This window comes from Suncus etruscus, chromosome 3 (assembly GCF_024139225.1).
Source record: "Suncus etruscus isolate mSunEtr1 chromosome 3, mSunEtr1.pri.cur, whole genome shotgun sequence".
In the NCBI taxonomy this organism is placed as follows: Eukaryota; Metazoa; Chordata; class Mammalia; order Eulipotyphla; family Soricidae; genus Suncus; species Suncus etruscus.
Window position 1 is genome coordinate 137,549,608 of NC_064850.1, and position 26,374 is coordinate 137,575,981.

The 26,374-nt window shown below is 41.4% G+C and overlaps 1 protein-coding gene across 1 annotated transcript in view; it reads right to left on the bottom strand.

The window, feature by feature from the left end:
* The window catches only part of LDLRAD4 (low density lipoprotein receptor class A domain containing 4), a 337,105-nt gene that overhangs the window by 4,671 nt on the left and 306,060 nt on the right, over positions 1–26,374 (bottom strand). Inside the window, exon 4 of the mRNA XM_049770120.1 lies at positions 10,311–10,465. Within this exon, the coding sequence (XP_049626077.1) occupies positions 10,311–10,465 (155 nt within the window). The remainder of the gene's footprint in view (positions 1–10,310; positions 10,466–26,374) is intronic.

Consider the following 26,374-nt stretch of genomic DNA (forward strand, 5'->3'; position numbering starts at 1 on the left):
TTGTATCCTGGGAGCTATTTCCTTTGATGTGCAGAAGCCTCTCAGCTTAATATATTCCCATCTGTTAATATCTGCTTTCACTTGCTTGGAGAGTGCAGTTTCTTCCTTGAATATGCCTGTAGTCTCAATGTCTTGGAGTGTTTTGCCTATGTGTTGTTCTATATATCTTATGATTTCAGGTCTGATATCGAGGTCTTTAATCCATTTGGAGTTTACCTATGTACATGATGCTAGCTGGGGGTCTAAATTGTCAGTTGTGTCAATACCACTTGCTAAAAAGGCTTTCTTTGCTCCATTTAGGATTTCTTGCTCCTTTATCAAAAATTAGGTGATTGTATGTCTGGGGAACATTTTCTGAGTATTCAAGCCTATTCCACTGATCTGAGGGCCTGTCCTTATTCCAATACCATGCTGTTTTGATAACTATTGCTTTGTAGTACAGTTTAAAGTTGGGGAAAGTAATTCCTCCCATATTCTTTTTCCCAATGATTGCTTTAGCTATTCTAGGGTGTTTATTGTTCCAAACGAATTTCAAAATTGTCTGATCCACTTCTTTGAAGAATGTCATGGGTATCTTTAGAGGGATCGCATTAAATTGAGGAGTATTGATGAAGGGCCATTTTTAATACCATAAACTTGTTTACAAAGAATTGCCATCAGCATAGATTAGTTGGGAGTCATTAAATGCTACTGACTCACATGCTAGAAGAATGCATCTGCCTTTGTATTTGGTTTTAGGTGAAGCTCGGGGATTACTCCTGACTTTGTGCTCAGGGGTCACTCCTGGTAAGGGTTGGGGGATAATAAGGAGTGCCAGGTATCAAACCTAGGTCAGTTGTATACAAAGCAAGCACATTTGCCTTTCCCTATTTGTTGTATTCCTAGGGATAGACTTACATGACCTTATACAATCACTAACCTCCCTGAGTGTTACCCACAAGTACAGACACCCTTAAGCCTAGACAGTAAGATAAATCCTCTCATGTCTCTTTGTCAGGACAACATTCTAATTTAATTTCTGCCTCACTGCTAAACATCAAGCTGGGATATATAGATGGGTCTATATATCCAAACTACTCCTGTATGACCATGAAACTAGCAAAAAGATGATAAATGAACCCAGCAGTGTTTAGAGGAACTTTGGGCTTATGGTACTGACCATAAAGTTCTGGGATGAGCCATTACAGCACTGATATAGCAAAAGGTGACAGACTAAAGTTGAATATGATGAATAGCTGCCCAACATCCCAGGGCAGTTGTTTCTTGGCATCGCAGCTCACACTACACCTCTGTGGTCCACACTGGACCAAGTGAAACATCACTATATCCCTGGGCTGTTGTAGTAACTCACTGAAAATACCACAATTCCTTTGGAAGTTTCTGACTCACAGTTCTGCCTTGTTCTCTTCCTGTTCTTCAGACTTCATCTTGGTATGGCTGCTGCCCACTTCCCACCTCACTCTTCCCCACTGAACCTGCCATCCTGAGGACAGCACCAGTCAATAATAAAATTTGTGAAAACCCAGTGCATAGTGGAGTGGCCAGAAATGCTACCAGCAGAAAAAGTCAACTGGTACAGCCTTTTGATAAAACAATATGAACATTCCTAAAAATAAAACAAAACCTAGAAATTGAGTTTCCATATGATCCAGCAATATCACGCTTAAGAATATAACCTAGGAGCCCAAAAACACAACACAGTTCATTGTGTTGCACTCCTATGTTCATTGTAGTACTATTTTCAATAGATAGAATGTGGAAATTGCCCAAGTGACTGAGATAATGTAAGTGGATAAAGTCACTATGGTAAATCTACACAATGGAATATATGCAGCTTCCAGGAAAAAAATGAAATCCTGAATTATATATGGGTATATATATGTGGAGTGAACTGTTTCAGAGGAAGAGGGATAGACAAAGAATGATGACACTCATTTGTGGGATTTTAAGAATAGTATGAAATTAATATCCCCAAACAATAGAGATGAGGGTCAAGAGAACCAGTCCATGGTAGAAAGCTTGCCACAAACAGTGGTGGAGTGTAGTTAGGGCAGAGAAGGAACCATTAGGACAATGATAGTTGGAAACAATCACTCTGGACAAGAACTGGGTACTGAAGGGAGATAAAGTGATATCATGATACCTCTTCAATAACAATATTGCAAATCACAGTAGTGTCCAAAAGGAAAAAAGAAAAAGAGAGAGTGAGAGAGAGAGAGAAATGTCTACCACCAAAGCAGATAGGAAAGAGGACAAAGGGATAAAAGGACAGGAGGGAAACTGGGAAGTTTGATGGCAAGAAATGTGCATTGGTGAAGGGTGGTGTACATTGTATGATTGAAAATCATGAACAACTTTATAACTGTGTATCTCATGGTGATTCAATTAAGAATTTATATATCTACATATACACATGTATATTGGGATGTATGCATATATGTGCATACATAAATACCCTAAAGCAGGGGGTATTCATTTTTTGAAAATGATTAGCAGTACTGAAAAATACTGTCATTTTGTCATTAAGTTGTAGAGAGATCATTTACTCTGGATATTAATCTCTTATCATACATATGATTTATAAGTATCTTCCTCTATTATGTGTTTTAATTCATTTGATGGTGATTTTTGGTGTGTTCTTTATTTTGGGGCCACACCTTGTATTGCTTAGGACTATTGGGACTGACTCCTAGTTATAAGTTCAGGGATGTGTTAATATAAGACACTTTTATTTTCTGGGAAACAGAGTAATATGGTAAATATCTGATTCAAGAATACCTGGCATTATTTTATGTCATCCACTCCTCAAATTGTGAGTCCCTCCTCCTTTCTCCTTGAGCCTGGAATCCCTATGCCATTTCTTAGCTCATGATATGTGTGTGTATGTGTGTATATATATATATCACTAATGTTGAAATTAATTTTTTTTCTCTGTAAATTCCCTGTGCACACAAAATTAAAGTTGTATTTGTTTGGTTTTGCACCATAACTAAGTTTTTCTGGTTGTTTCTTATGACTCAACCAGCCTGAGAAGTATCCAGAGGGATACAAATAACAGAAAATTTCTCTCCTATTTGGTGAAGTATTTAACTCATAATTGATTCTATAAGAATAGTGTAGATTGTGATGTTAATCTATTAATCTATTTTCAGTGTTCTCCATGGCAAAGGCAATTTGAAGAACAAATATGACTCAAAGAACCAGAGTGAATGCTTTGCAAAAGGGACATCTAGGTTTCATCCTAAGAATGGCCATGGAATGACCTCAGTCCCAAACCAGTACTACTAGTTGTAGTAGTGGATTTACTTCTGGATTTTGTCCAGAAATAAATGCAAGAATAATATAACAACAAAACAGCAATCTGAAGACCTCTCATCTAGGTCAATTTCACCTCATATTAGATGAATGAAGTTGAGGCCCAGGGTGGAGAGCTAGTACAAATGTTAGGTACTTGTTTTACAGCAGTCCACTCTCTTTGATCTCAGCACCACATATGGTTCCCCAAGCACCAACAGCCAGGAGTGATCACTGAACACAATGCCAGGAATAGCTCCTCAGCATAGCCAGGTGTGCTCACTCCCCTAAAGGATAAGAAACTAAGACCCAAAGAAGGTATGGCTTGTGGTAAATCCAGTTAATACTATATATTTTGGCATCTCTCTCCAGAGTTTCTCCTAGCATATGCATTGTGTAATATTTGAAAATCTAATTCCCTCCTGTTGGTAGAGGCCTTTGAATTGGTCCTCATATTGCCTTCTAATTAGATGTCTCTTGATCAGTTCCTTTGGTTTTCTTGTTAAAAAAGATGTTTCCCGGGCCCGGAGAGATAGCACAGTGGCGTTTGCCTTGCAAGCAGCCGATCCAGGACCAAAGGTGGCTGGTTCAAATCCCGCTGTCCCATATGGTCCCCCATGCCTGCCAGGAGCTATTTCTGAGCAGACAGCCAGGAGTCACCCCTGAGCACCGCCGGGTGTGGCCTAAAAACCGAAAAAAAAAAAAAAAAAAGATGTTTCCCCATTGCCTCCTCATCTAGCTCCCCTTGGGGGGTGGGCTTTGTTTATCCCAATAAAGGCTACTCAGGAGGTCTAAAGGAGGAGCTGCCATTTAGGCTCATGGTTCCATGTGGTGGAGTGACTGGCTTGTGAGCGAACAGCTTGCAGTGTGAGTTTCTGGCCTGCTATACCTTCTCAATTGTGTGTGGATTATTTCCTGTGTCTGAATTGCTGCTGAACCTGCGTCTCTTGTCCTACCTGGATAGAGGGCATGAGAATTCCTCTCCTTCTCTGGGGATTGTGGAACGCACACCCACTATTTCATACTCTCCCTCCTTCAGAATGAGAATCTCCCAAACTGACATTTTGGATATTCATCAACATTTGGAGAAATCCAATTTTCTCTCATAGCTCTCGTTTCTCATACAACCTCCCCGCCATCCAAACACTTCAGTATTACTGTCTTTTGCACCCTAGATGGCAGTAACAACCTAGACATAAAAGGCAACATCACTGGTGTTAAGGGCTCCAACAATTCCCCCTTTATTTCTCCTTGGGAAATCTATCATCAGACTTCATGGCTCAAGATTCAATATTTCCCTTCCAACTTTATTCAATCTAGGACAGATCCCTTAAGAAAAAGATGAACCATCCAGGAAGGTCTACAGGGAAGAGAGAAAGGAATACTTTATATTTCCATTATTATACAATGGATCAAGGAGGGTCCACATGTCCCGAGGAACAAGTAGAAAGGGAGTTACAAGGTGCCTCTCCTGGCCTTTGATGCTGGGAGCCATGAGCAATCAGACTTCTAAAGAAGTCATTGGGAAATTAGAAAGTTCAGGGCAACAAGCAACTGGGAAATACACAGTATCAGCACACCTGGGTGCAACCAGCTCTTTTAATGTATGAAAGAAAGTCAAAATGCAGGGGCAAATGTTTTAAGCTTACAGAGCTGGTAGATGACTAATATACTCAGAATCAAGAGAATCATTTTTTGCTATTTTCTGAAGGAAATTTTCCCAATAAAATCTGCTCAGAATAGAACAGTCTAGAAGTCTTTCCCAAAAACAAGTCATATTATCTTTCAAGGACTAAATACAAAAAAAAAAATAGTCAAAAAGCAAACTTTCCTATTACAATATTCAGGGCTTATATATTTAAAGGGTTCAAACTATTGTTATATTTAAAGGATTGATAAAAATGTTTCATCAATTTTAATCTAAAAATCTGCTTGAGAGCTTAATTTTTCTACAATACAAGTTATCTTGGAAATCTATTCTTGCATACACACAGCATCCCTAGAATTGTCCTCAGTATTAGCTAATATGAGCAGACAATGTTTTGCACATTGCTAAAGTAATGCATGAATACATTTCATCATATCCACGTATTTTTTTTTGTTTTATCGTAAAAGTTCCAATAACACAGACCAGGCTTCCTCCTTCATTCCTTATTGTACTTCCTCCATTCCTTATTCTTTCCTGGGGAACGTTATGGTGGTGGGTCTTTCTTGACCTTTTCTACAGCATCAGTTTGCAATTTAGACAACATCCATCTTACTAATTGAGTCACACTTGGCTTTGCACCAAAATCACATCATTTAGCTTCATCACCCACATCATTAGTAAAATTTAACTCTTAATGGACTTTTGCTGGTACCCAAAATTAAGTCTGTCCTAGAAAACAGGAAAAAAGAAACTTGCTGTCATTGAAGTTTTTATTTTTTCAATACCCCTTCGAATTTCCCCCTAATGACCTGTAAGCTAGAAAGTTAATTTTGGTTTTTGATTATTTGTTTTTATTTTGCAGGACACGCAAACCCTGGTGCTCGGGGCTTATTTCTGACTCTATATTGGCAGGGGTGGGGTACTGCAGATCAAGCTTGGGTCAGCTGCATGCAAGGAAAATGCCCTATCCACTGTATGGTCTCTCATACCTACTCACATAGCTTTAAAACAAAGTTTGTATATATAAAAAAAGATCTACATTTTCTTAGATCAAACTTTTCTGTGTGACAGAGATGCCAAGTCCCTGCATAGCGGTTTAGAAAAGGGGTCCACAATCTATAAATGGCAACAGGGTTTTGGATATTACATAACTACAATGAGATCATAGCTTGATCAATGTAGTTTTTTATAATTATTTCATATTCCCCTTTACTATCAAGTCTTTGAGAAGAAATTATAAAAATTGTATTTAGTTAAAGGGTTTAACCAAATCACTTGAAAGTTGATAATCCAACCCCCCATGTCAATTAATTATAAATCCACTTTTTATTATCAATTCATGAAGACCTGCCATGATTCTAAAACAAATTAGCCACAAAACCCTCAGTAATGAGGGGGCCCAAGAGATATAGGTCACCAAAAAGAGGCTGACAGGAGGCAGAGAGGGTTGAACTCAGGATTGACCATTGATGAGGCCCTTAAGAAACTCTCTGGGGGCACTGACAACAGATATATAAAAATAAAACACATGTGCAGGGACTGTAGTACAGCAGGTGGGGCACTTGCCATGATGTAACTGAATTGGGTTCTATCTCTGGCATCCCATGTGGTCTTTCATGTACTCTAAAGTATTCCCAGAGTACAAAACCAGGAGTAATCCCTGAACACTATTGAATGTGGCTTCCAAACCAAAAATAAATAAATAAATAAACAAATCAATCAATCAATCAATAAAAAATAAATAAATGGGCCCGGAGAGATAGCACAGCGGTGTTTGCCTTGCAAGCAACCAATCCAGGACCAAAGGTGGTTGGTTCTAATCCCGGTGTCCCATATGGTCCCCCTGTGCCTGCCAGGAGCTATTTCTGAGCAGACAGCCAGGAGTAACCCCTGAGCATCGCCAGGTGTGACCCAAAAACCAAAAATAAATAAATAAATAAATAAATAAATAAATAAATAAATAAATAAAATCATGTGTGCAACAAAATCCCCAAACACACACAGTCCTCAAGGAACACAAATTTGCACAATTGTTTGGAAGCTAGACACTGTCCTTGGTAAAGATTCCCCACAACACCGTTACTATCCAGATATACTCCAGCCAAGCTCCTTGAAGCCTCTGAGGTAAGCAGAAAGGTAGGCACCTTGTATTGTCAAAGGAATGTCATGTGGAAGGGACACCTGAAATTTTCTGGGGTGAATGCACAGAGTGCAGTATCAGGCCTGGAAACTGATCTAGAAGAGACAATGGTGTCTCATGCTCCATTCCAAACCTCTCTAACCATTTACAGCCCCTCATGCCTACACAATGCTGGCCACTAGAGATATTCTTGTCTCTCAATAAGATATAGAGAAAAAAATGCTAAGAAACTTTAGCTGATGGGCAGGAGAGGGTCACAGCAGAGTACAGCAAGGACAGTCAGTCTGTGCAGTATTGCCCAGAGAAGAATTGAATTAATAAAGGAAGAAATTTTCATAGTGGGGAGACTGTTTCCCATGTAAAGTCCCTGACCAGGACCCTCTGATCACACAGATTCCTGTGTGCCTTCACATGCTCCTCATTCCAAGTGTCCTCTTCGCTGAAGGCCTCAGAGCAGCTAGAAGAAAAGAATCTTTGCCAACAGGGGCATGTCAGCACCTGTTGAGACCTGGAGTTCTTCCCTTTTGCCTGACTTTTTGCCCTACTAACCTTTGGCATTACATCCCTCTTAGCCAATGGGACTGACCTATGCATTGCACGATGCTTCGAATAGTCTGTAGCATTTGACAGGACCCCTCCTCGAACTGCAACAGCATACAGAAATATCTCCCAACACTGACAAATGTGCCCCAGTGGGGCATAATGGTCCTTGGCTGGTAATCTTTGGTGCAAATCAATCATATATTCTTGCAGTATTGTATAAAGGGATTGGATTTAAGACTTTTTTCTTTTCCTTTCTTTTCTTTTCTTTTTTTTTTTTGGGGGGGGTCACACCCGGCACCACTTGGAGTTACTCCTGGATCTATGCTCAGAAATCACTCCTGGCACGCTCGGGGGACCATATGGGATGCCGGGATTCAAACCACCGACCTTCTGCATAAAAGGCAAATGCCTTACCTCCATGCTATCTCTCCGACCCTGGATTTAAGACTTTTAAGACTAGATTTTAAGATTAGGTTTTTAGGACTGGATTTCTTAAAAGGAGGAATTGGTCATTAGAAAGAAGAAAGCCAGTAGTGGCCAAGTCTGCACTAGGCCAGCTCCAAGACTCACTCTGTCCTTGAAAGGGATGTAAACCAAGCTGTAAAAAATTATGAATATACCTGCCATGATTGTGTGTACCCAACCCTCACAGGACTGTCTAGTGCTGAGGCAACAATGGAGTAGCGAGAGCAGGGACAGATGTCTCAGTGAATAGAGGAAACAAAAGAAAGGGTCTTGAGGAAAATTTGAGGAAAAGTCAAGGGCATTGATGGCCCCGACTGGGCTCTGGGGAAGCAGCTGAACTCCCTGTGTGTGACAACATAGCATTTTGGATCTTGAAAGTTCAATTTAGGTAGCTGGATTAATTCATGCATGTATTTGAAACTTCCTGTTGTTGATGAGCAGGATCATTTTTTATCTAGTTCCTCCAAGAGTAAGGGGTTAATAATATTCACTGTCCTTCCATAAAGGCAAAAAATTGATGATCAATTCATTCGTGGTTTGGGGGCTGCTGAGGTGACAAGTTTTTCTCTCTCTTCTCCAAATGAGGAAAGCTGTATTTTAAATTTTTAGAATAATGAGTTCCCTTCCTCAAGAAACTGAGAGGGGCACTATTTTCTTTACTATTGTTTTTACTGTCTTTACTATTGTCTTTTCATGGTATTGTAAAGATAATACCATACAATGAACATGGCATCAGGCCATGATTCAGTGAGTATAGAATCATGGCCTCTGACAGCAGGGGCAGCAAAAGTCTAACAGCAAACTATGTCAACAGGATGGTTTATAGCAGGGCGGATGGCCTCAGTGAAAACTCAGGGAGATGAAGAAGGAGACAGCAGGAGAAAGAAATGAGGGTTTGGCATTTTATCTCATCTCTGTAGCTCTGAGTGGTAGCTGAGAGTGAACCTCTTCTCATCCTCTTTGCCTACCACAGCAAGACTGCCCCTTGGTTGGCAGACACGGCACCTCATTAATCCAGTTCTGAATGCTGATAGAGTATGACCAGTCCTCCTGAGGGATTTCAGGAACATGTCAATCCATCCTCACAGCCAGGTTGCTGCACCGTTATATCACATCTGCCTCCCTACCAGACAGTCTTGTCCACATGCTCTGAAGACAGACTATCACATAGACTTCTGTTTCCTCTGCCCATGGCTGAAGCCCAGAATGTATAATAGCCTCAAGTTTTCACAGAAAGCTACCAGAATAATCAATGATGGTTGGAAACCAGCTTGGAACTGGAAGCTCCAGTGGGTCTGGATTCCCATGTACAGAGAATAGAGCAGTTCAGTGGAATCCCCTTTTCTGAATAAGTGTGATTCAGGACAAGAGGCAAGTAGACACCGTCTTTAAAACAAATAAAGAGATAGCACAGGATTTAAGACAATAGTCTTGCACACAACTAACTATAGTTGAATTCTCAGCACTGGATATAGTTCTCTGAACCTTATAAGGATTGACCCCTGAAGACAGTTCAGGAGTAAGCCCTGAATACAGCTGAGCATGACTCTCCCAACCAATAATTACAACCCAAAGAGCCTCAGTGTGGGTTGTTCTATGAGCTCCTATATAAACAAGCCACTCCATGCAACTGAGGTCCTGTTGTGTATGCTCCACGCCTGCTGATCTAGCTCAGCCAGACACTCAAGTTGCTGAGCCATAGTGTCTGAAGGCAGCAGGCAGTGACATGCAGATCTCTCCATGACAGAATAGGTGATCTTAGCAGTGTAACTCTAGTGAAAAAGCCAGATACGAAAGTACCTCTGTGAGACTATTGAAAGGAAGTTCAGGAGCAGAAGAGATAAAGGCAGCAGGGATATGGCTCAGCAGGAGAGAAAATGCTTCATGTGCATGGGACTCCAGCTTCCATACAGACAACCCCTTTCAAAAACGTTTTTAAAACTGATGTGCACTGATACCTGCCAGGCTGTAGATACCTCTCTGGGAGGTGTGCACACAAGGGGTGCATTAGTGGACTCCTGGGAGACTGGACAACAATCTAGATTGGGTATGGCATGGAAAAGTTGAGTTTGTATTTATGATGGACATTAACTATCCAGAGAGAGGTTTCAGTTTTATTGAGTTGCAGGAGAGGCTGACTGATTCAAGACCCTCACCAGTTCCCACCTCTCCTTCAGAGCTTGAGACTCTGGTCCTACCCAGCAAGTTTCCCACACTTACCGGCTGTAGCCCGTCTTCCTGCCTCCTGCTCTGGTTCGGACGGTTGATGAAGGACCTAGTAGAGACTTTGTAGTGATTCAGCAGGCAGACAATGACTACGACCATCACCGTGACCACCACGACGATGATGATGATCTGGGCAAACTCCAGTTCCGCTGCATGGAAGAGAAAGGCAGTGAGCTAAATGCCCCAATGTATCTTCTCTCCTTTCTCAGACACCTACCTTCTGAGGTACTCTTCTCATTACAACCCTGGATCATTATTACAACTCCACATCTGGTCCTCAAAAAGGCCTCCTGAGAGAGGCCTTTTCCCCTAGGCTTGTTGCTTCTAGCCACTGCCAGACATTGGAAATTTTTTATTTTTTGCTTGTTTGGGGGAGAAGCCACATTAGGCAGTGCTCAGGGCTTACTCCTGAGTCTGTGTTCAGGACTTGCTCACTTCTATTGGTACTCAAGGGTCCATATCTATGGTGTCAAGGACTGAACCTGATTTGGCTGCATACAAAACTAGAGGTTAAAACATAACCTTAACCACTGCACTATCTATCTTGATGGACCGACCTTGAAATTCTTACAACATTTAAAGAATGGGTAACTCGGGACCAGAGAGATAGCATGGAGGGAAGGCATTTGCCTTGCATGCAGAAGGGTGGTGGTTCGAATCCCAGCATCCCACATGGTCCCCTGAGCCTGCCAGGAGTAATTTCTGAGTGTAGAGCCAGGAGTAACCTCTGAGTGCTGCTGGGTGTGATCCAAACCCCCCCTCCAAAAAAAAAGAATGGGTAACTCATACATGGGGCACTTCCCAGCAGAACTCTGAGCTCTGGCCTCTTTTGGTGTTCAGATCTTGCCTCTGTTAGTTTTACAATGAGAAGGGGCTGTGCTGGTATTGATTTATTTCTCTCATGGAATTCCAGTTCTAGCCCAGTGTGCAAACCATAGGTTGTCATCTGCTCATCAAAGCTTCTCAATGGGCATTTAGGCTCTTGAGTCTAGCAGTCTTAGTGGGATTGAACAGCTCTGTGCTCTCCGTCACCTATATTCCTGCCATATTATAGTGAGGCACACATTACCTCTAGGGAAATTAAGAAAGTCTTGCTGCTTTTCCCTCTCTAATTTCTCTAGGAAGTTAAATTATATCTATGGATAAGTTTTATAAAGCACATCTGCAAAAGCACCACACAATACAGTAAAGGGAAAATTGCACGGATTAAAAAAAAAATCACTCTGAACTTCGTTCTAGAGGCTTGATTTATTGGAAATAATTTAGGGAATACATCTTTATTGTCTCCAACACAGTGCAGGCACAATATTTCAGAAGCAGTCAGTCACCATTGGGTTTCACACTGTCGTCACAACGGATTTTCTAAATGCCATTAACACATGCTTCCCACATGAGTACAGAGCCATGGAGCTAATTCAGGATATAGCACACTGAGTTGGCAATTAGAGGTGGGTGATGGAGGAGGTGCTTTAGTTTTGCATGGAGGAAGTAATGGAAGCAATATAGAAAGAAATTGTGTGCGAGGCAAAAGTTTCCCTTTAGAGACTCATAGAACAGTCTGACCCACTCTTCCCCCCAATTCCAGAATGCCTTGGGGGAGAGGGCATGCATGGTTCATTGCCTGTGTATCTGAGTATTTAGTCAATGAATAAGGGGTTACTCTAAATGAATGGACTCACTATAAAAATACAACAGTGTTTTAATGTAATATATCACACAGTTTTAATAAAGCACATACATGTACATATGTAAGCCATTCTTTATGGTGGTTATCTAACCTAGATTACAGCTATATTACAGTTTACATCATAGATATTTAAATGATGGTCTTCTTTTTTGAATTATAATGAAAAAGTTTTATATGTGTGTGTATATATATGTGTGTGAGAGTGTGATTGTGTGTGTTGACCCAGATTTCTAAGTATCCCTAAAGGAAAGAGTGCTAAAATGAAAATTTCTGGGTCAAAGACATATTCTTTTAAATGCTGAAGGCTACTGAGAATCTGTCTTAGAAAAATGCTCTTGCCAAGGAGAGAGAGAGAGAGACTGATTCAAACCCTTGTCAATATGGAAACTTTTCTTTCATCTCTACCAATATATGATGGACAAAATATGCATTTTGATAAAAAAAGACATAATTTTAATTCATAATTGTGTCCAAATAGTTAATAGCAGAAATAAAATTGGAGAACTATACAATAAAAACTAAAAAAAATATACATTCTGTCTTATATTTCCCCAAGTCCTACTAGTTTATATATTTCCCTATAATTTGGTAAATTGATTTCACTTTGCAAATAATATTTATTAACAAGTTCATTTTCCATGTTCTCGTTGATTTGTACATAGTCTTTACATATCACAAGTACAAGTATTTATCTGTTACATGTATGGTAAATATTTTTTTCCTAGCCTGTTAACTTTTTAAACTTTGCTGAGTTTCTCTATAAAAGATATAATTTGGGAGGAAGGGGAACGCAGTCTTCCAAGTGCTATTCAGAGGGCCTGGAAGCGACTTCCAGCGATGCTTGGCCAACTATGCTAGTAGCTCAATTTAAGTACCCAAAGATGCAGTACTTCTCTAGCCTATGGTGCTGGGGACCACCAAAGCCCTCCCCAGGGCAAAATGCTATTCTTACCTGATGATCAGACCAGCCCACTCCTGGGAGGGGTCTGTGATTGGTAATTAAGACCTGGGGGAGGGGTGAAAGACAGGATCAGCAAAAAGAAGCTGCAGAGAGAGATGAGGGGCAGCATGGATATAGAGGTCGCTTAGCTTAGAAGCCACACATGGTGGTTAGGGCCTTTTAAGAAAGCTTCATGTGCCCTGAAATCTGATTGCTGTGGATCATTTCCTCGCCCTTATCCTGATACCTACAGACCCGCCAGGCTGAAAGGGGGTGCAGGCACCGGACTGGGCTGAGAAAGGCTCCATCCATCCACTCCATGCACCATCTAGGACTCTATATTTAATATTTAATACAACAAATTGGCGCCCAAACCTCTTGCCTTTTTTTTTTTTAACAAGGAAGGGGAAGATGTTACCCTTCCCAAAGACAAATGCTAATCTTACCTGATTGTCAGACCAGCCCACATCTGGGAAAGGTTTGTGGTTAGTAACAAAGTGGTTGCCTCAGGGGGAGAACAGAGGAGAAAGAGCAGGAAGAAGATGCAGCACAGAGAGATCAGAGATAGCATGTATGCAGAGGCTGTTTGGCTTAGAAGCCATGTGAGATAGGCACGGTGGTTAGGGCCTTATAATAAAGCTTCATGTCTCCTGAAATCTGACTGCTGTGGATCATTTCTTCACCATCATACAGGCCCACTTGCCTAAAGGGGCTACAGGTGGCAGGCATGATCCATCCATCCACACTCCACCACCATTTAGGACTTATAATAAATAATTAATACAACAGCCACCAAGCAGTTCTGGGGTCCTCCATTGATACTCAAGAGGCTGTGGCTCTAAGGATTGAACCCATGTTAGGAGCATACTAGGCATGTGCCTTAACTGTTACACAACCTTCCAGGTCCTAGAAAATACAATATAGGGTTGGCGATTTAAGTCATTACCTGATGGTGCTCATCACTGTTGGCTTTGTGCTCAGGGCTTACTTATAGCTCTGTGTTCAGGGATGACTCCTGGTGGTGCTTAGAGGACCATATGCCATGAACTGTGGTTGACCATGTTTGAAACAAGTAACAACCCTTACACCATCTCTCAAACTCATGGAAGATAAAAATAATCTTTGGCCACCAATACTTTTCTTCCTGTTTTTCCCAATTAGTATTTTTTTTATGTTTAGAACTTCAAAAAAAAACAAACAACCTATGAAGAATTTTATTTTGAAATGGCACATAGAACATTTTATACTGACTTAAAGGCATGGCTATGCTGATAAAATATTATATGAAAATGTTCTTTGCAAGCCAGAAGTCCTCAATTGTGAAATAATTTACAGAATAACTATTCTTGTACTCAGAGGTTTCATCTGGAATTTTTTGGGGACCTTATGGGACTAATCACAGAAAATAGGCTTCTAACAAGCACGACTTGTGTTCCAGCCCATTGTCCCATCTCTGTGGTCTCTAGAATAACTTTTTTTAAAAGAAAAATTTCATAATCTTTTTTTTTTTAAAGGGAATTGCTTGATTGGAGGCTGTATTCCAGCAACTTTCTTTCAATATACCAGGTACACAGAATCCCAGCCCTGTTGAGTATCTCAATGCCTACATGTCCAAATGTGCTGCACTTCTCAGTTCCACACTCCTGATAAGATCAGCAGATTTGTGTCTTAGTCATAGGACACTTTAGATTCTTTTGTTTGTTTGTTTGTTTTTGGCCCACCCCCGGTGACGCTCAGGGGTTACTCCTAGCTAGATGCTCAGAAATCGCTCCTGGCTTGGGGTACCAAATGGGATGCTGGGGGATCAAACCACGATTCGTCCTAGGCTAGAACGTGCATGGCAGACACCTCACTGCTTGCACCACCACTCTGGCCCCAGGACACTTTAGATTCTTAAAAGTTCATGCTCGCCCTGCAAGTGCTACATGTGAGTGGATCATACCTTCTGTGATGTACCACATTTGAAATCAAAACTACATCTCTTAAATATTTATCTGCCACACCTGGACATATGTGACACCTAATAAAAATCATTTCTCATAACAAAGATTTAATGAGGAGATTGGCATAGCTTTGCACTTCGCATATCTTGACTATAAGTCATAACAATCTTTTTCATATGCTGTTTCGGTGGATGCATATGGAGGAGGGAAGCCTCTATGGCTACTTGGGAGAGTCTGGAGGACTTCAACTGATTGTTGACTGGCAATTGGCTCTTTAATTTTTTTCTTTTGGGCCACACTGGGTGACGCTCAGGGGTTACTCCTGGCTATGCATTCAGAAATTGCTCCTGGCTCGGGGGACCATATGGGATACCAGGGATCAAACCCAGGTCCATCCTGGGATAGCCACATGCAAGGCAAATGACCTACAGATGTGCTATCGCTCTGGCCCCAATAGGTTCTTTAGTACAACTTTCAATAGCATCAATTTTCAAAAACTGTTGTAAAATTCATTTATGACTTTTCCCTTTTGGATTGGGTGCCACATCTGGCAATGCTTACTACTCCTGGATCCTCTCTTGGTGGGACTTGGAGGACCATATTGGTGCTGGGATTTAAACCAGGGTCAAATGAGTATAGGCAAATGCCAAAAACCCTGTATTACTCCTCTGAACACACTTTATGATTTATTACTAGCAAAGGTTTGGTTTGTATTCTATATATCTATAGACCTGAGGTCATAAAAATATGACTCCAGTGAAAAGGGATTGTTGGTAGAAAAGGCAAACAAAGCAAACCCTGCTCTATGGCATACTGGACCATGGGGCTTGGGGCCCCTGGGATTATGGAATTCTCCAGAGAAAATGTCTCCCAGTACCCCTTTCACTGAGACAAGCTAAGCTGAAGTCCTGCTGGCACCCACAGTGCAGAAGGGCAGTGGGAACCCAAGTGTCTTTTATTCCCAAGTCCCCCTGGAATAGAGCCAGTTTCTTGAAGGGACTGACTAGATACCAAAGGTAGATGTCCTTACAGCCCAGTTCTAGGTGGATGCCAGAACAACAGAATGTAGGGCAGCTCTGAGGTGGCCCCAAGGGCATATCATAGTTGCTTGTGGTACTTTGTGATATCTCTGAAGCATTGGACTGGTACCACTATGAAACTAGTTGGACTTGCAGGCCTCAGCTATCAAGACTGCAGAAGGGCACAAGGCCTGCATGCTTAGCAGGAAGCAGAGTGATGCCTATTTAACCAAAGAATACTTGACAGAAAATCAATAACTTAAAGATGCCAATTCACCTCACAAACACAAGCACACAACTATTTCCTGAGAATCAAGTGGCCCCCAATGTTGTGCCCTGGAGTAGTGGTCTGTACATGAGAATGAGGTAGTGCCAGAGACGACTTGGCACTGTCCTGGGCCTTTGCAACCTCTCCAATACAATGCCTGTATTCATGGGGCAGGAAAGAAGGGATGAAAATGGTATCCTGGGTACACAGAAAGGAAAAATTTCAGCAGGTTTTTTTTTTTTTTTTCCATTTTGGGGCTATACTTGGTGGTGATCAGGGATTACTCCTAGCCCTACATTAAGAAATCACTTCTGGCAAGGGGGAACCAATGGAATGCTGGGGATTGAACACAGATTGGCTACATGCAAGGCCTACCCTCTGTGCTATCATTCTGGATCCCACATTCTGGACCCCACATTTCAGTAGTTTTTATTTGTAGGGAGGACAAGGGAAGAGCAGGCTAGGAGAATCAGCTCTGGAAGATAGAAACCAAAGATTTTATTTCTTTTTTAATTTTTATATTTCTTTGTTTTTCTTTTTTGGCTATCCTTGGTGCTCAGGTAACACTTCTGGTGAGTTCTCATGCCATATGGAGTACCAGAATGGAATTTGAGTTTTCTATGTGCAAGGTAAGTACCCTGCTCACTGTACTATCTCACTAGCCCTAAGAAAACAGATTTTTTTTTTAATGTCTGACTAGTAGAGTTCTGAGAAAATACCAGAACAGTTTAGGATCTCCAAAATTTCAAATGCCCAGTATGTTATTCTCAACACAGGCTATGGGGCCATTTACCCTGATCCCAATAGTTATTCCTGACAACAGAAAAATACCCCAAAGCAGGCTGCCCAAGTAAAGAATTTTAGGTTTAAGTCCAATTTCTAGATTCCCACTTCCTCTCACGATATTTTAATGATGGTCTCATGGATGAGTCATTATAATACTGACACCAGAAAATATTATAAGAAATCAAGTCTAAAATTTACAGGAAGGTATCACAGCACCTTGTTTTATCTGTGAAGCAGCAGTGAGTGATGACAGTTTCTATAGAGATGGTTTTTATAGAAACATCTCCCAAGAAATTCCACTCATCACAGTGAGAATGACAGGAAGAGAAGTTGTGCGTGGCCTGTTGGTCTATTCTCTGGTTCAATGAAGAGCTGAACTGACTCATTCTAGAGGCATGAGTGTTTGTACTATTTTTATTAAAAAAAAGTCTGGGGAAGTGTGGTTCCCACCTTAGGTTCCTAATATAACACTCATTTCTATTTGTGGGATGCTTAACGCCATCTCCCATTTGGTCTTTCCTCCATTAATATATCAGCCTTTAAAAAGTCTCCTTTCTTGAATGTTGAATTACTTCTAAATGTGTAATCTATGTCCCTTATAGATTCTCTAATGGAGGCGTGTGTGTTAAATTCTGGACCTCTCATGTGACCCCTCCCAATACCAGGTTATGCAAACTTCTTTGCAGCTTTGGGAAAAGCTGCCATCTATGACATTGTGACATCACAGGGAAAGCTATCCACAAATCCCTGCAAAGTCCCTAGAAGTTTCCTCTGTTATTGTTTCCAGTGGCAGCACCTCTACCTCATGGTCCCTGATGCTAGAAACTATTGGACAAGTGAGACCACAATAAGCTACCCTAGAAGCTGGCAGAGCTTCCCTTCTAAGGGAATTTTCCACATTCTTCTTGGAGGTAGATACAGTGAGCCTGAGTCTGCATTTCTCACAATCTCTGTCCTCCTAGCAACAGAAGGGTGTGGGGAAGATGATAGCCTTAATGGTGTCTTATTATAATGTAGAGAGATATAATACAACAGGTATGCAAGCAAGTTGGGTTTGATCCCCAGCATCATACGAAATAATCCAGAAGTAATCCCTGAGTACAGAGCCAGGAGTAACCCTTGACATCACTGGGTGTGGCCCAAAAAGCCAAAAAAATTTTAATGGGTCTCTTATGTTGGAGCTAAAGAGATAATACAGTGGGTAGGGCATTTGCTTCCAAGTGGCCAATCTGAGTTTGATTCTGGGCATCCAGATAGTCCTCATATACTGCCAAGAATTCCTGTGTGCAAAGCAGAAGTAAGTTCTAATTATCACTGGCATGGCCCAAATAAGTTAAATAAATAAATTAAATATAGACACCTTAAAAAAAGTAGTGGCTTACCCTTTGTTTGAAAGTAAGGAATATTCTTTAAAACTGACCAATTTTTTCCCCAATCATAGAGAGTCTAGCTAGACCAGGGGGGTGATGAAAAGACAAGGAGGAGGGGGCCAGAGATATAACCTAGAAAGATTATATTTGTTGCAAAAGTTTGTGAACTGTTCGTAGAGAAATACTCTGGGAAACATTAATGGTTGAATGAAAATTCACACTCATTAAGCAGCATGGTGAAGGGCGGAAATTCAGTCTGTTACCAGAATAACTTCACAGCTTGAAGTTCACAAGAAGGCACAAGCAATAAGCTGTAATTGGGATGATGATACTTATATTTTGAATTTTCTTTTCCTTGGGTGTGAACTAGCTAGTCTATCCAGCAACAAGTAGATCAACAGTAGAGAAAAAGCCCTTCCACAGAAAGATTTGCTAGGTTTGGTGTAACTTCATCTTCCTTCAGAAGTACCTTTGAATGCTATTCAGCTCATTCCTCTTGTGAGTTGGGGTCCCTGGCAACCATCTGAACTCTAAAACAGACTAATGTCCAGTATGGATTTTCCTATCTTCTTTCTCCATGGACTGAGCCTTGGGACCACACTTTCATTTGTGGTCTCAGAAGGTAGGAAGTCCCTAGCACATATGTTCACTCTGAAGGACATTGGAAGGGGTTCCAATGATTTCTACTTTGAGTAGCCTCTTGCAAAGAACCCATTTCTATCAGTTACTTGCTAATAAATGACTTGAGGTTTTTCTCAAGGTTCTCATGGCCTCTAACAATTATTCAATAAATACTGTGCTGGGCAATAATCAATAACATTGGCCAATGAGCCTTGTATTGGTCCCAAGTTCTTTGTTTACTTCATCTGTTTTCTAGTCCTCAATTTTCCATGTTCTGCATAGCAGTACCAGTAGGAGATGAGACTGCTGACATGTGGGAGGAGAGAGTAAGAGAGGGCAGTCAATGGCACAGACCTTATAGGGAAAGATGTTGGGTGGGTACTTGTGATGAGTTAGGGCAATGCCAGGTGTTTTCATAGCACCTGGCAGGCAGAGTGCAGTCATGACAATGAGTTGGACTACTGGATCCCTAGAAGGGAAACACTGGAGTCCATCTACTGAAGTGGCATCTCTAATCTGTCAAGGTCCAAATTCACTCAATTCAATTTTGCACCAGGATTTTTTAGAATCTAGCATTTCATGATCTGTTCAGAAAGAAATGTGGCTAAATATGTTCCCATCAAAGATGATTGACAGGATTTTCTGAAAATACAGCAGAGGAATATGAGCAATTATAAACCTTTTAAAAGTCAATCCCAGGCTATAAATGGTAAAAAAAAAAAAGATTGCATACATAAAACCATAATTTTCTCTATAGGATTCATTTAAAATCCACCCTCATCCCCCACCCCCACATTATTAATTTAGGAAAGTATATCAGAAAAAATGCAGCTGCACAAAGAACTGTCTTATTCACAGCTTAGCAGTTTAGTGTTTTCTGAGTCAGTTGGTCTGCTTCTATCCCTGTCTGTTTGTCTGCCTGCCCCCCCCTCTCTCTCTCTCTCACACACACACACACACACACACACACACACATACACTCTGCCTCTTTCTCAGAATCATCACTCTCCTTCTTCACATCTTGTAGAAATTGCAAGGGGGTCCTGAGGAATGCCCAGAAAACCTCCACATCCAGAGAAACATATCTTTTCTTTAACAAGCTGTTTTTAACAATTGGGGATGGGGTTGAAATCAAAAGTAGTCTTAGCTAAGACTCACAGTCTTAGCTGTGAGTAAAAGAATTTCCAGTGGGGAGATTTTCATCTCATGGACATAGAATTGGAAAACAAAACAAAACAAAAATATCAAATAAAATCCCAATGCAACAAACCTGTACATCAACATCTCGCAAAGAAAAAAGCAGATGGTGGTGACAAGATGAAATGTTTAAACTTTACTTGCCTAAAGAGTTCAGCCCTGATGTGTTCTCAGAACTGACAGAACCTTCCTAGACAGAAATAAACTTCTAAAAAACAAACAAACAAGAGTTTTCCTCTCTCAAGTCTGTCCTTGTACCAAACACCAAGAGCCATCAGAGCAAACCCCAGAGATCCAGCTACACCCACAGCTGGCCTTCACAAATGTACCTTTTTTCAAGAACAGGTCTTTAAACGGGGCGTCCTGCAGTGTGCTGTTGTTCAGGTAGTCACTGGACATAATCAAGTCCTCTGCAAGGAGGGTCCCAATGAGGCATTCCCCACCCTCCTTAGGAGGGATCAAAGCACCCCTTCGGGGCTTCAGACAATCTCCTCTCCAAGCAGCTCAGAGCTACTTCTCAGAGGAAGCGAGCGAGCTCGAGTGTTTTCTGTCTCCACTGTATCAGCAGTGCACAGCTCAGGTGCTAGACTTTCTGCTGTAGTTCTGACCACAGACTGACTACCAATTATCAACCGCCATCCGCAGAAATTGGCAGCTCAGCCGCAGGAAGCTGGTGGTGTCACAGCACTGATAATAAGTCCAAAGTCTCAGATCTCCAGTGCCAGCCACTCAATACCCTGATGTACACAGCATCACAGAGGCACGATTAATCTGCTTTTTTTTCCTCATATTTGGCCTCAAATGGGACATGCTACTTTCACAGTGAAGGCAGCCAGACAGATCATCTTGTTCTGGGAGCTTCCATAATCTTTTCACAGGCAAGTATCAAACCAGACAAGACAGAAAGAGGAGGGGTTTGGGTGGGGGGACATCGCCACACAATATTTCATCTCTTGATCTCTGCTGGCAGATTTCAGAGCTGAAAACATGGAGAAGGAGTTAACCAAAGCAGCGTACACGCATGCACATGAATAGGCAAGCAACTCACTTCTTGGCGGTGGATCCTGATCTGAGAGCACATCGGAGCTGAAGAGCCCACTGTGTCCTGCAGGCTAGGGGTACAGAGGGATATTCCCTGGGTTCCCCTTTCTCAAAAGTCTCGAGCTGAGAGGAGAAACTCCCATAACTCTCCAAGCTAAACTTTGCACTGCAACAGGCAAAAAATCAGCAGGAAACTGTCTTACTTTCTCTCCAGCTGGCTGGCTCCCTCTCTGTCACAGTCAGCTCTTCCCCTTCTCCGCCTCCTCTTCCTCCCTCCCTCCTTCCAGCTCTCTCATTATTTCTCCCTTGGTGGTGGTGGTAGTGGAGGGGGGAGCACAAATGCAGATCCGACAAGCCAGTCCAGTCCATTGGACTCTACTCTTACCAGCAGTTTTAGTTCAAAAGGTTGATGAAGGAGCAAAATCACTCCCGGTAATGAGAAAAGGCAATTCAAAAGTTAAAGCAGAAGCATCTCTCGGAAGGGCGCATTTTTCCTCTTTGATTTGGTGCAAGCACAGTTCTTTCTCCCCCGAGGTCTAAACAGTTTGTTTCCTACACGAAGAAAACATCATCGCCTGCATTCGGGTGCCCTGGGGCTGTGTGAAGAGACAGGAGAGCAGGCTGTGTGTCTGTCATAGCACTGTGCAGAGATAATCACCACGTGGCCACACAGAAAGGGGCACTGTGCCATGAAGAGTTGCAAATAACCCCAACCACAGACACCGCTCCGGTGCTCAGAATAGAATTTGTTTTCCATTCTTGAAGGTAAACTTCAATGACATGTGGGCCATAACAATAGTTTTGGCTGTAGGAGTTGTCAAAGCAAAACCAAACTCCATTGGTGACGACCAATCTTAGAAACGAGGACAGTGAGATCAACAGTCGGTCCCTGTTGCCTGCCAGTGCATCACCTGAGGCCAATGGCAGTGTGTAGGTTTGATGTCCCTGTCATCGGCTTGACCAGTGGACTTTACTGCCTCCTGTTCTGATCATTAAGTGTGAGGATGGGACAGGAACAAAAGAATCACCAGGAAGAATTCCCCCTCCCCCGAGATTTCATGTGGTAAAATGAAATTCAGCAGGAAAATTAGCAGTTGTGTACATTTGCATGTGCCAATCAAGACTGCCTGATTTTTCTTCAGTAATTGCACTATTTAAAACAGAACTCCCTTCTCTTGTGTGGTACTCCCTCTCGCCCACCCCGTTTGGTTTGGGGCCACAAAGTACTCAGGGCTTACTTGTACTCAGAGACCACTCTAGACAATGCTCTGGAGAGCCTATAGGGTGCCTGAAATTGAACCCAGGATGGTTGAGTTAAAGGCAAATGCCTTGCCTCCTAGGACTATCTCTCTAGCTCCTTTTTTTTTTTTTTTTTTTATACTTTTCCCATTTGTTTTCTCTAGTGCCAATACTGCATGTGGAGGGCAGGTCTCAGGAGGCTGGGCAGGCTGGGTAAACCATGCAGAAGGCAAACAGCAGGAATTTTCAGCCTGTGCTGGTCTCCAGATCTCCCTTCTCTAAAATCTTGTGTCTGCTATTTGAGTTGATATTTGTGCTCCATTTAGTCAATGGAAGGGATATCTTTGACATTAAGTTCTGAAAGAGGAATGCATATTAGATCATATATGACTCTTACACAAAACTGTTTTTGAAGATTAGAGATTCAGTCATAATTTATGGAACCTGGAAATTGGTTCCGTTTTGGATAAAGTTGCATTTTGAGGTGATTGCAAACAGTCCATTCTGGGGTTCAACATTATTCAAGATATATATTTGAGTTTTTCTTTTTTTTTTCTTTTTCTTTTTTTTTTTAGGGGCTGTGCCCAGATGTGCTGAAGTAAGCAGAGCTGAGGATGAAACCCAGGATGAACATGCTGGGCATGTTCTCTACCACTTGAGCTATTTCCCCATTCTCCTTCTATTTTCTTTTTTATGAGTGAACAATATTTCATTCTGCCTTATTTCATTTATTATGCTTAGCTGGTTTCTTTATCACTGGGCTTTAGGGTCCTGGGAGTCCATCTTAATTAAACTCCCTATTCATTCTATTCACTTGTTGTCACTTAAACAGATGATTCTAATCTGTTTAAAAGTCATTGTATAAAGTCAGAGAAAAAGCTCAATGGGTTCAAGACATGCTTTGCATGTGGGAGGTCTCAATTTGATCCCAGCACCATATGGCCGCCTTATTACCCCCAAACACAAGGCTAGGAGTTGTCCCTCAGCACTGCCAGATGTGACTCTAAAACTCCTACCCTAAATAAATCATATTATGAGCCTTTAACTTCATGAAAGATGGTAATTTCAAAATGGAGTCAGAGAGATAATACAGCAGGTAGAGCACTTGCCATACTCACAGCTGACCTGGGTTTTATCCCTAGTACCAAAAATGGTCCCTCAAGCCTGCTAGGAGTGATCCTGAGTGCAGAGCCAGCAATAAGCTCTGAGCACTGCTAGGTATGACTCCAAAAACAAAGAGAAAATGATAAAGAAAGCATTTAAGCAAATTTTGCTGATACTTCATAGGCATGCACCGGCTATGGTGCATTCACAGGGTTGTACACATTGTACTGTGTTCCTAGCAGCAGGTGTGTCCATCAGAGCTATCCCATTGGATCTGATGTATGTTCCCATGCTGTTGGTTTAACAGCAGTACCTACCCTTTCCTGAACATTCATCAGACAATAGCAGAAGCACTGTCATATGGAAATGCTCCCTTTGCTCCCTTTGAAGGACTAACCCGGATTGAGGAGGCTTCAACACAAATATACAGAATTCGAAGGGGGACCAGAGGTATACACTCTGATAAACATCTCATGCTAGCTGGGTCTGGGACCTTTTAACTGATGGGTACCAGTATTTCGTTTCCCTTCCTTCAGAGGAAATGGCAGCACACACACCAGAAGGGCGTGGGAAGAGACTAGTCTGCCGAGCAAAAACACAAGTAGGAAAGTGTAAAAAACATTTGCATTCAAGAACTTGCCTCCTTCGTGCCTGTAATTATGTATCTTCCAAAAAGAGTACTCCGAAGGGCTAACTGATTTTACTAATGTACTTCAATACGACGTCGTTTATAAAATGTCTCAACATCCTTTCAGTGTTCCCTATGTAGAGCAGTGACTTTGGAAATGGTGCAAGGAAGGGACGCCCAAGAAAGAGATTTTCCCAGAAGGCCCTGCAGAGCCCCTGCTTTTCTAAGTTCACTCTACCAACATCTTCAAAGCTTTTTACATAAGGTCTTCATTGCATGAGTTCGTCTGACAAATATTTACCAAGCGGTTACAGTCTTTAGGATGAAATATACTGGACCTTCAGTGTAATCCAACAGATGAGCAGTAACTGCAGGGCTGCACTCATCTTAGCTTCCATCTGGAGTTCACTGTTTATTTAAGGAACTGAACACACTCAAAGAATGGCTGCTAGCCAAGATCTGAATATGACAAGCAGAGAGGCAGTTGGGAGCTTTGGTGACCAGAACAGCCAAAAGAGGCAATGCAGAGCAGAGAGTTTTTAGCTCAGGGGCTATTTACTCAAAGATCATTAGCTTCAGAATCATCATCATAATAAATCTCTGAATGTTAAAGGGCCATGACACTCTACTTTTCTAGAACTGTACTCTAATGACCTGGGTTCATGTCTAGCCTGACCCAATCCTCCCATGAAGCCACCTCAGTGGCTCCCTCATACCTCAGTGTCTCTTCTCAACATACACACAACCTTCAACAACTGGCTAATTCACGAGAGAAATTTTCACTGATAAAGATCTTTTAGAGAGTTCAGAAGACCTTTACAGGGCTCATTTTGCAGATAAAGAACAGTGAATAATATTTATACATATCTACTGCTATGTTCTAAGCACTTTCAAGTACTTTCCCCTTCATACCAACCCTATGAGGCATGTTTCCTTATTCTCACTTTATAGAGAAGGGAGCAGAGGCTCAGAGAGGGTAAATATTTTATTTAGGTCAAATGGCTTCTAAGAGACAGATTAGGAGTTGAAACCCTGGGTAATTAGTTTTCATCTCCTGCCCACCTCCCCTTAATTTTGTTCCATAAAGGCCAATAGGTCATTACAAATTCCCATTCTTGGAGGTTTATGGCCCTGCTCTAAATTTTTGCTCAGAGATGAAAATTTTCTAAAAATTAAGTCTTACAATTTGATCCTTAGGAAACAAAACTGTAGTTATGTTTGCTATGCTCATGGATGAGGGCTTTAAAAGAATACAGACTTTATAAACTTGTAGACTCAATATAGGAATATTGAATGGGCATTACCCTATAGCATGTAATAACTTACTACAATATTCTTACTGTTTATAATTTTGCAGCAATGAGTTTTATGTAGAAACAGAAATATTCTGCATCTGCTCCAACCATAGTGCTTAATATATCTTGGCTCAGCAGAAATATCAATTCAAAAATTTATTCTAAGATATATTTCATGAATGTTTTATCTTATAAATTAGTCTAACTTAGACACTTTAAATAGTTACCTAATATGAAACAATATTCTATGTATTAGCAAACATTTTACATTATCTGTTATTGTAGATTTTTTTCTTTAATGGAAAAAACGGAAGAATAATTTACATTTACAGCTGTGTAGATTTTCATAATGGTTGTTACCCCCTACAATGTGAGTTACGCCTCTGAAAATTGTAAACTCCAGAAGAAAATGAGGAGTGGTTTTTATTTTTGTTTTTAAGCCACTCCTGGTGATTCTCAGGGGTTACTTCTGGCTCTGTATTGAGGGATCGCACCTGGCAGGCTTGGTGGACTATATGGAGTTCCAGGGACTCAATTTATGTCATCCACATACAATGCAAGTACCCTCTGCTGAGAGATGGTTTTTAGAGTGCTGCAATTCATGAGTCCATTTAAATCCAACTCTGTAAAATGAGGGAACACCTATATCACTGGGTTGCTGGTAGAATAACATAAAATAACAAATCTTGCTACTCAATGTATGCATTAAGAAGAAGAAGCAGCAGCAGCATTAACAACAATGGGAACTACTGAACTAGAAAAACAGGACGTTGGGCTCTGCCCCCATTCCAGCTGACCCAGAGCCTGCATTTGAGCAAACTCCCTAGGTAATTTATCTGAACATCAAGATATTTTCTGAAACATGGGTTTAATCTAAAGTCCTTATTTGGGGGCCTGGAGAGATAGCACAGCGGCATTTG